The 15,818-nt window shown below is 38.5% G+C and overlaps 1 protein-coding gene across 1 annotated transcript in view; it reads left to right on the forward strand.

Annotated features, from left to right (window-relative positions):
• The window catches only part of LTA4H (leukotriene A4 hydrolase), a 28,946-nt gene that overhangs the window by 881 nt on the left and 12,247 nt on the right, over positions 1–15,818 (forward strand). The window contains exons 2-8 of the mRNA XM_024754374.1: positions 3,812–3,942; positions 5,378–5,498; positions 7,803–7,871; positions 10,147–10,251; positions 11,824–11,876; positions 14,562–14,634; positions 14,904–15,044. Of these exons, the coding sequence (XP_024610142.1) occupies positions 3,812–3,942; positions 5,378–5,498; positions 7,803–7,871; positions 10,147–10,251; positions 11,824–11,876; positions 14,562–14,634; positions 14,904–15,044 (693 nt within the window). The remainder of the gene's footprint in view (positions 1–3,811; positions 3,943–5,377; positions 5,499–7,802; positions 7,872–10,146; positions 10,252–11,823; positions 11,877–14,561; positions 14,635–14,903; positions 15,045–15,818) is intronic.

The following is a 15,818-nucleotide window of genomic DNA, read 5'->3' on the forward strand; positions in this document are numbered from 1 at the left end:
CAGTCTCACCTTTCCCTCCCAGGCCCCTTTATTTCAACCCTCAGGTCTGCCGGATACGACCGATCACCGTCTCCCTGCCAGTTCTCAACCACCCTAGAGAATTCCCAGCCCTGCTTTGATACTTGCAGTCTCTACTTTCTAACTCCAGATGCACCTCTCTCCGGGTTCATGGTCCTTCCTACCTTTGATTCTTATCACTCTTCTCTTCTAATAATTTAAGCTCTTCAAGCTTCCTAAGGATGTCTCAATACAATTTATTAATAGTTTGTTCCCAGAAGCAAATAATATTGCGCTTCTTAGAAAATGACTTCTACAAGCTCTCTAGCCACTTGAATGACGAAAAACTTGTTTAGATTTATGGAATGTTATTAAATTATTTTATCTGTACAACGTAACCTGTTTTCAGTGTTCTTACTCAAATTGTCTGATAGTATTTGGATTGTACCTATCACCTGAAGAATTTCATAGATAAGTATTTTAGAAATAAGAGGAACAAGAAAAGGCCAGTCACAGTGTATTTTGCATAGAGTAGTATGGCGATAGCTACCAAAGCCCAGCAATAAGCAATCAGATAAGGTATGTTGTAGACTTGATGGAGGGAAATGAATAGGGTCAGTTAATTGGGTGTAATAAGTTTAGATAAGAGTTGGTGGTTTTCATGATTTATTCCTGCTTGAGTAATAGGCCTGTATTTTGAGTTCATTAATATGAACTAATATAGCATGTAACTTTCTTACTTTGTGATTTAGCAATTTGCTAGACTAATTATGATTCGAAAAATAGGTTGACTCCTCTATGTATTGATTTGCAGTCACCACAAGTACTATAAGGAAAATAAATAACTAAAGCATTATAAGCAAGATGATAACTATTTCCCTATAGGCTGTACTTTGGTCTGCTTCAAGTGCCAGGCTACCGTTTATTGCAGACAGCTTTGCCCAGGCAGGATCAGCTGAAGTCCTGTTTCAATGCAATATTTCTTTTTATTACAAGAAAGTGAATTTTGATAGTTTATCACTGCTTAATATGACCTTGCCCTCTCGCTTATTTATAAAAGTAAAACCTTTACCTCTGTTCCATGAGTAAGCAAGAGTCAGGGCGCTTCAATTTTGAAAAGAATGTCCCTTCAGTGTCCCAGTCGAAAAACCTGCCTGTTTTTGCATTCCCCAAATCTCAAGAGAAGATTTTTAAATTACTAATTCCAACTTGTCGACTATCCAGTTTCCTTTGTTTTTCTTTGTTTTTACTATTATCGATCAATTGCTTAATAACATTTATCGGTGAAATTTGAAGGGAAATTTCTTAAGTAATTTGGGAGTGATAGCTGAGGTCAGGACTTGAGATATACAGCTTAAACATTGCATTTTCTATTTTCTCTTGGTCCAGGACTTGCTTCGTGCATTACTTGGCACGTGCTGTTTCTCCGGCACCGTGTTAAACCCTGGGAATGCAAAGCCTAAGTAACTTTTTCTTTTTAAGAACCCTCAGTCTAATGGAGAAATAAATCATTATAATGTGGTACAGTAAGTGCTACTGGAGAGGGTCGGGCCAACTGCTATAACAAACACAGAGACTATGAAAATGGTTTCACAAAAAATAGGTATAGTGGTCTTCTGATTCAGAACAGATTTTAAAAGTTTAGGAAATACAGAAAATAGAATGTGTTCCACTGGGAAATGACCCAAATAATTCACCCTTATGGTGATGAGTAGTATAAACGTAAGTAGTTTATATACATAAGATACTCCAAGTTTTTACAACAAATCAGATATTCAGAAATAGGTGCCAAAATGTAACAAAGGAGTAACTTATCCTTAAGCTATAAAATCTAATATTTCTGAATATGCAAATGCAAGAAGATATATCAGTCTAATGTAGAGTAAGGGCAACAGTTGAGGGACCCCCAAAAAAGAGAGTACCGCAAAAGAAATAATTGCCCATCGGGAGGGAAACAGATGATACTCATAACAAATTTGGCTGCTCTTAAAAAAAAAGAAAGGGAAAGAATAATACAAGCAGGATGGAAATTTCTTCCCAACCAAAAATTGTTGACTCTAGAGAGATAATAAAATGGTTAAAATTTCCTGAGCTTATCACCACAGTTAACTGATACAAAAGAAAGGTGACTGGAAAATGGCTGTTTCTTGGCAGTCTAACTCCTCATGCTATTCCAGGCCAGATTTCAAGGGAAAGATGCCAGAGGTAGGAAGGTTAGTGAGCAGTTCTAATAGTCCGGGGCCTGACCTAGGGTGGTGGTAGAAGAAAAGGAAAAGTATGAGGACAGTGTAAAAAACTTGTTAACTGGCTATGCGAGATCGGGAAGTGGGATCAGTTGTGGATTAGTTGAATGTTTCAAACCTCAGGTAAGTTGAGGAGTTCCATCAACGAAATAGAGAAATCAGCAGAGAGAGCAAACTTAGGGGACACAGCGGTGGCTTTGTTTTTAGAATTTCTAGAAGCCTATTGAATATGAGATGACATTTCCCATGGAAATGTCAAGCAGGCAGTTAGAGATATCTGCTGAAGTCCTGGGCAGGGGATGAAGCTATGAAATAGACGGGTAGTCATCTGCACAGAGGTTCTAGGTGAAGATGTGGGCATGAGTGAGAACTAGGGAATGAAGAATACGGTAAGAAAACCAAAAGGCCAAGGCTAGCGCATAGGGACATATCCATATTTAGGAGTTAGAAAGGAGGGGGAGGAAGAAAGCATTAGACAAGGAGGAGAACCATTGATGTGTAAAGTCAAAGCAGCCAAGGAGAGTGCTTCAAACAGATGCTGCGGTCCATTAGGGCTATGAGCGGCAGAGGTCAAGGTTACTGAACAGAAAAGACCTGTTGTTCAGGAGGACTTCCCTTTCTGTGGCAGAGGAGCTAGAAGACAGATTAAAGAGGGGGAAGGGAGGAGAGATTGATGAGGAATTGGAAATAGCAGCCATAGATTGCCCTTGAAGATTAAGAAAGGAAGGAGAAAAATAGAATAATTAGAGTGACAGAAGGATTGAGTGAAGTTTTAAAAATAATATGGAAGGCTGGTTTAGGTTGATTGGAAACAGTCTTGTGGTGTAGGAAGATTGAAGATTCTAGAAAAGTAGTTGAGAGGTAATGAAAGGGTATGGTTTCTAGGGCACAGATAGAGGATTATTGGGATGGAAAATCCTCAGACACTTGCTGACCCTCCCTTCCTGCCCAGAGCAGTTGTCTTTAATCGGCCATAGCAAGCAGAAATGCTCTCCCACTCCTCTATAGGGTCATTTGGTTAGAGTTGCCATACCAAGTTGGGCTTTTTCTAGATACACAACAGCAGTGAGGTACAGTCTACTTATTTGCCTAACAGGTTCCAAGGTTTGTTTTAATTTGGGGATATATGAAAGTAGTACAGAGCAGTAGGACTATATGAATTCCAGGTAGAAGTATATGGTAAGATATATTGAGGAGTCATGATGAAAGAAACAAGTTATAGATGGATTTTTTCCTAGTAGAGAAGTTAAGTTTTAGGAGACAGAAGCAAAGGCGTTTTAATTTAAATCTGACTTTTACTTAAAGCTGGAAATGTGTGAGTGTCCCAGAATTACCTAACGATATATATGCAAATCTTAGAGCCTCCCAAAAATTTAGGGAAGTTTAAAGTCCCATGAATTGGGACCTATGCTAACTTTCAACTCCTTTAATTCCTGTCTTTCACTATCTTACTCTCCCTAAGCAAACTAGTTCTACTCTGTAGTCATTGTAGTTAGCCTATATGCTATATTAGTTTTCTCTGGTGCCTAAAACTATATTCTTATCATATAAAAATATTAATTTAATTCTAGATTCTGGATACAAAGGACCTTACAATAGAAAAAGTGGTCATCAATGGACAAGAAGTCAAATATGCTCTTGGAGAAAGACAAAGTTACAAAGGATCACCAATGGAAATCTCTCTCCCTATTGCTCTGTGCAAGTACGAATGTTCTCATCTTTCTCTTTTATAGCTAAATAAGGGGGATACGTATTTTTATTTAATTTAGATTTTTTTTCATTTCCTATTTTCAGTTTGTGTGTATGTAGTAACTGATACACCACTCCTACCAATCTACTGTTCCGATTGAAGCTTATAGTGAAAATTATGTTCTTAAGCTATTAAAGAAATTCATCGTATAAGATACTCCAGAATAGGACTTTTGATAACTGTTAACTTCTTTACTCATCATTTTAGTAATACCTAGAGTGATGGTGGGAGCATGCCACTTAAGGAGGCATTTCAGGATCACCCGGGAAGCTCTACAAGCTGCACACTTTTCACCTTCTCCCAAAGGCCAGCCACTTTTATTAGTGGAATAACAACAGTGGCAAACATAGAACCATTTCTATGTACTTAAAAAGTGCTGGAAATGTATTCTTTCATCTAATCCTTATAGTAACCCTTTGTGGTATGATCTGCATTTTATAGACGGGGAAAGGGAACCTCAGAGAGAGAAGGTAACTTATTTAAGAAAGTGGTAGCCAGAGCTGTCATATTGGGAGTATATCCCACTCCAAGATATACTGGGGAGGGAAAAAAGGGTGGGAAACCATTGGCCTAGAACAAGGTCAATCTACCCCATCTTTCAGCGGTCAGTGTTTTCATGCATTCTCTTCCCATTTAAGAAGAAGAAAGGAAACTCTCACACATAATTTGTGAGCTCTATCATTAACCATATTGTACAGATGAAGCAACTACCGCATAGGGAGGTCAAATAATTTGTCTAAATTCACGGCACCAGTTAGTGGTAGATTCAAGCACAGGCACAGCCACTGGTCTCCAGGGCTCTTGCTGTTTCCTCATTAACAGTGCTGCCCAATCTATCTGGGGTGGAGGACCAGTTTTTGTTAGTTCCAGTCCGCCACAGGCTGATACTTCTGTGAAATGCAATAAGAATGAATTCCTAGGAAGAAGAGATTAAATACAAACACATACATCTTATTATAGGTTCAACAGACATAAGAATTTATTCTCAAGTTCTTGACTTAACTTGTCCAGTAACAGTTTTCAGACTAGCACTGCCCTATGTTATGCTCTGGCACCCACCACGGTGGTAGTTGAAGTTCCAAAATTATTCCTTCTACCTTCCCACCACTATAAAAGATTACATGATATCACAGAAAAAAAGTTGGGGTATTCAACTAATATTCGTTCCTGTTACATCTTCATAAGTAGTTACCATGTAGAGAAAAGAACCCACAGGCTGGCATTCAGGTAGGAATATGTGAGGCAAACATTCCTAAAACTTACTCTCAATCAGTGATGAGACCTCATAAAATATTATTTATATTATTTGTGTTATTTATGTACTATGAATTCAAATTTTAGTTAGATTGAATTGTACTCTACTAATGTATTTGTTCCTTTCATACAGAAATCAAGAAATTGTTATAGAAATTTCTTTTGAGACATCTCCAAAATCTTCTGCTCTTCAGTGGCTCACTCCTGAACAAACTTCTGGGAAGGAGCACCCCTATCTCTTTAGTCAGTGCCAGGTAAAAAGGACTTGGAATGATTTATTATCCCCAGTTCATGCAGTTGAATGAAGCAAAGTAGACAGTGGTCTTATGGATACATGGGTCTTACCTAAGATAGTACTTTATTTTATCTTATATTATTAAAACTACATATATTTTCATTTATACCTGTCATTATTGACACATTCATATATTACTTTTAAAAAGAAACTTCCTTCAAATTTGAAAACATGCCTACCTAGATTGGACCATCTAGGTCATATTTATATTCACATCCTCAGCACCTAGCATAGAACTTGGCATAGAGTGAGAACTCAATAAATGGTCATAAAATGAAAGGAAAACACTGTTAAACAAAGTAGGTACTGGTTATGAAAATTGCTAACAATAAAGAAGGGGAAAGGGAAAGATCAGATTTCCCATTCCTCTCCAGACACCATTGCCCAGAGGTAACCATTGAGTTGGCGTGTAGCCTTTCCAGATTTTTCTTATACATTTACAAGTGTACATATTATGTAAATATATTGAATGTACCTTTAAAATATGATACGATTTAGACTACATCTGTTTTCTGTTTAACAACTAAGAATAAAGAACCACATAGAGACAATCTGTCACAAGGATAATAAGTATCAAACTTTCTTCTGAAAAAAAAGACTAATTCTTTTAATAATCAAATAGTTTACAATTAAAGGAACTTGCTTCATTAAACGTTGACTGTATTTCCAAGCACTGTGTAAGGTACTTCACATATTTAATCCTTTTAATATTCCTCTGTGATAGATACTATGGTAGGCTTACATTTGAAAACAAGTCTATCAAAAAGGAAGCAATGTTGACACCTGTATAGACGTGTTTACTTTATATTGCCAATTGAAATTTTTTTTTTCTAAGAAACTCATAGTTCACTAATCTGGAAGAGATATCATGTTCTAGGCAAGAATGTACCAATTATGTAGTCTCTGTCTCTTATCTGATTTTCATCAGTAATTCATATGGAATGTCCGTTGGCAAGAAATGCAAGATTTGTGAGTCAGAAGAATGTGAATTTTGAACATACTATTCCATTTCTTGTTGGACACAGTTTTTGAAACAGAGAAAAGAGATTTCAGTTAAATGAAGAAGTTACTATAATTGATAGGAAGCGGGTAGACATGATTTTGTGTGATGAGTTTGCATACGGCCGTTCTCTATGCATATTTTTCTGGGTTTGGTCTTATCGAGTGAAATATGTATAAACCCCACCCCTGGCATTGCTGAGCCACATAACCAGGGACCTTTAAGGAACCCTAAAGGCATATGGTCTTGGAAACTTATTTTGGGAGAGAGAACCAGGTGGTTCTTCTAGTTCTACTTAATCCATCTAGAGGTCACTTGGGATTTCCTATCTATGGAGAATCTATTAGATTTGAAGTGAAAAGGGCTGGAGTTTGAGGATAGAAGGAAGTTTGCAGAGGCATGAAGTAGGTCTGGGATTTATAACAACTTCAGAGAGAAATGTTAGTATCAGTGTTCCTTTAAGCTCAGTAGACCATCTCAGTGAGGCTGGTATTCCTTTGCTCACCAGCAATAGATGCAGACTTATCTGTAAACAGGCCAGGGTATAAAATCATAGGTACTCTGGTCATTCTTAATGGAACTGATCTTTATGACAGATTGATACGGAAGCAAAGAAACACTCTACATATTATGTGAATGAATATGTCTAGATGGTATTGAAAGAGACTTTTCTTTCTCCTTCCTTGTCTTCCTAGTGTTTACTTTCAAAGTTTGCTGCAAGATCAAAATGTCAAGACTCTAACCACATTTCCCAAGCAGAGTTCCTTAGAACACTGGCACCCCATTAGACGTTAATAATTAACCAGAGGAAAATGGGTTTTGTGTTGAAATAAGTATGAGAATTCGAACAGGTTTCTTTATTATCGGTCTTTTCAGAGCCTTCAGGAGGCTAATGTTCCTAGTGACTCTCCCAGGCATGCAATATGCCATGGTTCTCAAGTTTACTTCACCAAAGAGCTCTTTTTTGTCAGGGTTCCTAACAGCTTCTCACTGGGCACTACTATTACTCAGGAATCACTGCCTAACATTGCTTCATGCGTCAGCTGAAATGTGAAGGTTGACCGTTACATTAAAAGGGAAAACCAGATTTTCTTAATCCACAGATCTACTTTTGCTACTTTAAAAGAGCTGAAGAAATGTGAGACATTTTGATCTTTAAAAAGAATGTGTCTAAGAACAATGCTGCAATTGTAATGATTTCTTAATGACTTGATTTATGAGACAGGGAAATAGCTGTTTCTTTTTTTTTCCTCCCTCTCCCAGGCAATCCATTGTAGAGCAGTTCTTCCCTGCCAGGACACTCCTTCTGTGAAATTAACCTACAGTTCAGAGGTAAACATCACTGAAATTATTCACTGAATTAAATGATCCATACAATTATTTTAATAGGGATTACATTAAATCTGTGGATTTCTTTGGGTAGTATGGACATTTTAACAATATTAATTCTTCCAATCCATGAACACGGGATATCTTTCCAAAATGATCCATATAAGTAAATGTGGTATAAATGATGAGCAGAGATAAGAATTGAATTTTTTTTTTTGCGGTACGCGGGCCTCTCACTGTTGTGGCCTCTCCCGTGCGGAACACAGGCTTCGGATGTGCAGGCTCAGCAGCCATGGCTCACAGGCCCAGCCGCTCCGCGGCATGTGGGATCTTCCCAGACTGGGGCACGAACCCGTGTCCCCTGCATCGGCAGGCGGACTCTCAACCACTGCACCACCAGGGAAGCCCAGAATTGAATTTTTATAGCTAGAAATACTTTAATTAAATTCTACCTACCTGAAATATGTTAGAAAAAGGCTATGGATCCCATTTTGAATCTCTGTTTTAAAGGCAGTTGCAAACATAAGTATAAAAAAAAGAGGTGTCAGGGACTTCCCTGGCGGTCCAATGGTTAGGACTCCGCAGCCGGGGGTGCAGGTTTGATCCCTGGTCGAGGAACTGAGATCCCACATGGTGTATGGAACAGCCAAAAAATGAAATGAAATAAAATAAATCATTCTGATTTTAAAAGGAATTTAGAATTCTGGACCTAAAAACAAGAATTTGGGAGCAGCTCTTTTTAACTTAAAAAAATTGACATTTGTAGGATTAAAGTTTCTATAAATGTACTTTACAGCCTTGTAAATATCTATCTAGGTATCCTAATGGGCATATATTGCAGACTTATCTGTATACATTTCCAACTTATTCTTGTTGTAGGTACTGCTAATCCTTTTAGGAAAAGGTAGACTATAATTAATAAATAAATACTATCCCAGAGGCTAGACTAACTTAGACCAGGCAAATAGAATTGAGGACCAACCTGTATTTATGGGGCCTTCTTGATTCCCATATCGTTCCACAACCAAACCACCCCTAGCATAGTGCTGCAGAAAACTTTACTTGGAGGCCAAGAATCCCTGGACTCTGGTGCTTTGTGACCACCTAGAGGGGTGGGATAGGGAGGGTGGGAGGGAGACGCAAGAGGGAGGGGATATGGGGATATATGTATATGTATAGCTGATTCACTTTGTTATAGAGCAGAAACTAACACACCATTGTAAAGCAATTATACGCCAATAAAGATGTTAAAAAAAATTTTTTTTTAAAAAGAATCGCTGGACTCTTCTCCACCACTTAATAACTGCATGACCTTGGGCAAGTCTTATGACCTCACAACCTCAGTTGTCTCATCTGTATAACCTATCACTGCCTAAATGAAGGGAGGAAGCAGAACCAAGGTACTTCCTGAATAGTTTTTAGCTCTAGGATCTATGGTTGTTGCAGCACTGATTCTGGAGGTCCTGATTCTGTGCCTGCCTCAGTAATAGCTTTGAGGACTGGGCCATGCAAGAAGAACATGAAAGCCTAGCACTGTTGGAATGGATGTTTGCTAGATCATTAATATTCAGGTGATGGTCCTTTATTCTGGCATTCATTAGAAGTAAGACTTGGAGAATCATGGAGATACGGTACACACTTAAGTGACCATACAGTTTGTCCCGTAAGGACCTTTTCCATACAAACGTCCAGAGAAAATTATTTCACATTTCTCAGCAATAAGTTTAAAAGTTTCTCACACTCATGACCCTTAAAAAGTAGAATTTGTAACTCCAAGTTTATGTTTTAAATACTAAATTTTTCAGAATTGTATTCTCCGATCTAAAGTGAGTATAGCATCCTTTTGAATCTCTTCTGAGGGTGTGGAGGGGAGCAGGGCCGGTGGCTACCATTGCCAGGCATGGTGCTGAGCTCTTCATTTATATTATTTATTCCTTGCAACAGTCCTATGAAGTATTACCCTCATTTGATGGGGGAAACTGAGGCTCGGGGAAGTTATTTGCCCAAGTGCATGAAGTTAGTAAGTGCAGAGCTGGGATTTTAACCTAGTTTCTACCAAATGCTCTTAATATGGATGGATGAATGGATAGGTAGATATGTCACCATCATTTTTAAAGAAGCCGGTTTCACATATTGCCAATTCTATTTATAAAAGTGATACAGAGGAATGTATTGGGTTCATAGTCTACTGTGTCGATAGTCAAAAAGCGGGGGAAAGGTTATTTTACATAGAACTTTTCATTTATATCTTTATTTATATCTTTTCCTTCTCAATTAGGTGTCTGTCCCTAAAGAACTGGTTGCACTCATGAGTGCCATTCGTGATGGAGAAGCACCTGACCCAGAAGACGCGAGCAGGAAGATATACAGATTCAGCCAAAAAGTAAGATCTTAGGGTCTAGATTTTGTTTTAGTTGGTGGTGAACTACAAATAGCTCTTACCCATCCAGAGAGCAAAATGGCTTTTGAAATATTTCAGAATTTAGAAAGCAGCTCCTGCTTTTTGTTTTCTTCATTTCTTTTTCTTTTGCGCTTTTAAAATATTCGGTTCTGCTCGCAGTGTTGTACTGAAGTAGGAGGGTGCTGGATAGGCATGGCAGGGGGCGTGCCTGGTCCCATTTCCCTACATCCCAGTCAGTAGCAGGTTTCCTGTTTCTAAGTTACACTTTGACCTGCCCTGGTACCAGAGCTCGGGCGTGTGGTGGTGTATTGTTTACAGATGGAAGAGCTGTCCTAGACCAGAGAGCACTCTGTTACAGTACTTTTAAGTTAAAATTCCTAAGTAGCTGGTAGTTTGACTTGTATCTTTGACCTGTAATGAATTGTGTGTGTGTGTGTGTGTTTACTGATGCTTTTTATTTTTTTATATATTTTTATTGGAGTGTAATTGCTTTACAATGGTGTGTTAGTTTCTACTGTACAACAAAGTGAATCAGCTATATGTATACATATATCCCTATATCACCTCCCTCTTGAGCATTCCTCACACCCTCCATATTCCACCCCTCTAGGTCGTCACAAAGCATCGAGCTGATCTCCCTGTGCGATGTAGCTGCTTCCCACTATCTATTTGACATTTGGTAGTGTTTATATGTCAGTGCTACTCTCTCACTTCGTCCCAGCTTACCCTTCTTTTTTTTTTTTTTAGATTCCACATATATGTGTTAGCACACCGTATTTGTTTTTCCCTTTCTGACTTACTTTACTCTGTATGACAGACTCTAGGTCCATCCACCTCACTACAAATAACTTAATTTCGTTCCTTTTTATGGCTGAGTAATATTCCATTGTATATATGTGCCACATCTTCTTTATCCATTCATCTGTCGATGGACATCTAGGTTGCTTCCATGTCCTGGCTATTGTAAATAGAGCTGTGGTGAACATTGGGGTGCATGACTCTTCTTGAATTATGGTTTTCTTTCGTCCTCCTTAGCAGAACAGGTAACTAAGCCAGAGTCGACAATTTTGCCCCTACCCCAGCTTCTGGGATTCCAAAACCTTCAGCACCCTCTCGTTGCTGGATTGCTTTGTATGTCTCTCAAATATACCAGGAGTGGTTTTAAGAAGGAATTTAAAACAAAGTTTTTTAATTCAAGAGAAAATGACAAGAAACTTAAAAGCACAGTTGCCTTTTTATATGTTAATTTTTGTGAAATGCTTTAAATGTACCTTGTAATACTATGTGCAATCATGTTTTTCACATTTCAGAATCTTCCCTTGCTAATGGGATAAAAGGGAAATAGACGTTTTGAAATGTCTTTATATCGCAGTTTTGAACTATTTGACCCCCTCAAAAATGAGAACCATTTGAGAAGTACAAAAGGAAAGTAATCCACACTAATGTCTGGAGATTTGAAAGGAAATTTACTTACTTCTGAATACAAACTGTCTTATTCTGTAATATTTTTAAACACTAATTCGAGCATTTGGTGTTTTTTTTTGCCACCTTTAGGTTCCGATCCCCTGCTACTTGATTGCTTTGGTTGTTGGAGCTTTAGAAAGCAGGTGAGCCTTTGAACACATTTTGAAGTTTATGAAAAGATTAAACCTTAGGTGTCTTGAACCTCTGTCAGGATTAATTGGTAGATCATTTTTGTATTTCTCAAGATATCAAGCCAACAGCTCTGGAAACATTCAAATCCAATCATGAAATGTAAGCAACAAATTAATTTTAAATTAAAAAAACCTTTACCACTCACCCCTTAGACTTTCCAAGTATTATAGAATGAGCACGGTCTTACCTACCTTTATAGATCTGGAATCTAAGTTTGAACAAGTCACTTCTCATAACCTCCATTTCCTCATCCTTAAAATAATAATATCCCCTTTCCTACTTCATTGGGTGGTTATGTGCAACAAATCAGATAAATTATTTTAAAGCACTTGGAAACCTATAAATATTACAGAAATATAAGATATTTTGTTAAAATTTTACCAGCAGCTAGAGTGCCCTTCTTTCTTAATTTCTTGTTTGTTCTTATTTCTAAACAACTGAAAATTAAGAATGGCTATAGTAATCACATTCTTTAAATTGCCAGGGATGTGGACACAGTGGACAAATCAGGCAAATATAGATTCCAGGGCTTCCCTGGTGGCGCAGTGGTTGAGAGTCCGCCTGCCAATGCAGGGGACACGGGTTTGTGCCCCGGTCCGGGAAGATCCCACATGCCGTGGAGCGGCTGGGCCCGTGAGCCATGGCCGCTGAGCCTGCGCGTCCGGAGCCTATGCTCCGCAATGGGAGAGGCCACAACAGTGAGAGGCCCGTGTACCGCAAAAAAAAAAAAAAAAAAAAAAAAAATATATATATATATGTAGATAGATAGATAGATAGATATAGATATAGATATAGATACCAGTTCCAGCTGTAGCAGTTAACTATCTACATCCTTGGGCAACTCACCTCTCTGAGTTTAACCTTCTTCGCCTAAAAACTGGAAATAATCATGTTTGCTTCAAGGGATTTTTGTGAGGATTAACAGACCTAACATATGTAATGGTCCTGGCCTATAGGAGGCACTCACAAATGATAATTATAATAATTGTCACAGCAGCTGACGGTTATCAGGTCTCATTAGGTACCAACTCCAAGGCATTATGCCCTTTAATTCTCACAACTCTGTGGAATGGATACAATTACTCTTTCTCATTTTACCAATAAAGAAACTGATGTTCGGTGAGTTTAAATAACTGGCTCAGAGTCACAGAGCTAGGAAATGTCAGAGCCGGGACCCGTCCTAGACCATCTGACTTTAGAGCCCATGCGGCATAGAACTCTGCTCTCTGGAGTGGCAGCCACTAACCACATGAGGCTTGAGATGTGTTGGAAGTGTAAAATACACACCGGATTTCTAAAGACTTCATATGAAAAAAAAGAATGCAAAATATTGCATTAATAATCTTTCATGCTGATTACATGTCAAAATGATACTATTTTGGATATATTGGTTTAAACAAAATATATTATTAAAATTAATTTCATCTGCTGCACTTTGCCTTCTTTAAAAAATGTGGCTACTGGACAATTTATAATTACACACGTGGCTCACCTTTGTGGCATTCATTCACTTATATTGGCTAGCACTGGCTACCACTGCTACTCACTGTGGTCTACAAACCAATAGCTTTGGCATCACCTGGGAGCTGGTTAGAAATGAAAGTCCTTGGGTCCTACCCCGGACCTACTGAATCATAATTTGTATCTGAACAACCCCCCCAGATAGTTTGTATGCACACTGAAGTCTGAGAGGCCCTGCCCTAGAATCCACTGCCTCTCTGGGCCAGGATATCAAGGCAAAGACTTATTGTTTGGGGTTTGGCACTGCATAACAGTTTTAAGATGAAATTTACATGAAAAAAATATTTTTGAGTTCTAGTCCTATATAAGTCATATATAGTTCTATTTGTTTCTTTTTTTTATTGTGGTTAAAAAAACCCCACAAAATTTACTGTCTCAACCAGTTTTAAATGTACAGTTCAGTAGTCACTAGTGTTAAGTATATTCATGTTGTTATGAAACAGATTTCCAGAACTTTTTCATCTTGGAAAACTGAAACTCTGTACCCTTTAAACAGCAACTCCCCTTTCCACCTCCCTCCAGTCCCTGGTAACCATTGTTCTATTTTCTGTCTCTCTGGGTTTGACTACTTTATATACCTCGTAAGTGGAATCGCAGAGTACTTGTTCTTCTGTAACTGCCTTATTTCACTTAGCATAATGTCCTTAAGTTTCTTCCATGTTACAGCATGTGACAGGATTTCCGTCTCTCTCTGTTTGTTTTTTCTTATTTAAAAGTGTTCAACCCTTAAGTACATAACAGAGTTTACATCCACCCCCTTCTGGAATAATCTCTTACTGAGCCGTGACTGGGTTTCTATAGTTGTAAGATTGAGGGAAGAAACTAGATCCCTAAAGGTCTTACCAGAGCCAGTAAGCTAACCTTTGGGGGCGCTTCACGTCAAGTTTTCATGTGGCCCAGACTGCACCCCCTTATAGACGTGCAGACTTATTGCCGCGTTTACAACAGGAGGTTTGTACCTCAGAGAAGCCGCTTAGCCTCACCTCCTCCCCATATGCACGTAGTACGTCACACTGCTTCTGTAAGGATTCGTGTACAACAGTTTAAATCGTTCCTAGAACCAGGTGAGTAATTTGCTTCGAATTTCATTTTTATTAAGCTTTTCCATTTTGCAGGCAGATTGGCCCAAGGACATTAGTGTGGTCTGAGAAAGAGCAGGTGGAAAAGTCTGCTTACGAATTTTCTGAGGTTCGTCATAAAGTTACCCTTTTTAACAACTGTGGTAGGTGGTAGATTTAAGATTTTGAGTATGAAATGCGGTGCTTTTAAGTAATGTAGTAAAAGAATCAAATAGTATATCTTATTTTAGGTGTTTGCAGTTGATGCATTTTGGGGTATCATTTTCATTTAAAATAAGCATCATTAATTCATAGCCTTCACAGAAAGCAATGTACATTTAAAGAAATTTATTATGGCAATTTGTAAGACATACAAATATATATACATTAATTTTCCAGACTGAATCTATGCTTAAAATTGCAGAAGATCTGGGAGGCCCATATATTTGGGGGCAGTATGACCTATTGGTCCTGCCGCCATCCTTCCCTTATGGCGGCATGGAACATCCTTGCCTCACTTTTGTAACTCCTACTCTGCTGGTAAGTGTAAATTTTTCTTCGTTTGAAGTTGACTTTTCCTCAAACATAAACCTAGATATGAAGAGCCTTAGACTCCTGATAATAAAAAGACTTCTTTAAATAATAAAAGTCTTTTATTTATGTAGCCCTTGTTTCTTATTTGACGCTTATTGTGGTTATTACCATCACCTCAACTTTCTAAAGAAAACAATTTGGCCATTTGGGAGAAAAGAACATAGTGTTCAAGGTGCTTTAGGATGCTGGGGGAGGAGGGCTATGTAACAACAGTCTATCGATGAATTGTGTGTCCAAAGAAACTATACCATTTACACTTGGCATATAGGTACTGGTTAAAAAACAAAGCACAACTCAGTGTACCGTAACTAGGAAAGAATTAGCCCACAGTATATAGCTATATTTTATATGCCTTTGTTCGCTACTTTAACCCCTTCCTAGAACCAAGTGAGTAATGGATTAGCAACTAAATAAGTAAAACACACTATAGGACACTACAGACTTTTCTTAAATATACTGCAGGTAATAAGGAGTGAATGAAGGTACCTAAGAGTGAATAAGAGCGGATATAAAAAAATAGAAGAGGAGGGCTTCCCTGGTGGCGCAGTGGTTGAGAGTCCGCCTGCCGATGCAGGGGACACGGGTTCGTGCCCCGGTCTGGGAAGATCCCACATGCCGCGGAGCGGCTGGGCCCGTGAGCCATGGCCGCTGGGCCTGCGCGTCCGGAGCCTGTGCTCCGCTACGGGAGAGGCCACAACAGTGAGAGACCCGTGTACTGCA

The sequence above is a fragment of the Neophocaena asiaeorientalis genome, unplaced genomic scaffold, assembly GCF_003031525.2.
Source record: "Neophocaena asiaeorientalis asiaeorientalis breed wild unplaced genomic scaffold, Neophocaena_asiaeorientalis_V1.1 scaffold92, whole genome shotgun sequence".
Lineage (NCBI taxonomy): Eukaryota > Metazoa > Chordata > Mammalia > Artiodactyla > Phocoenidae > Neophocaena > Neophocaena asiaeorientalis.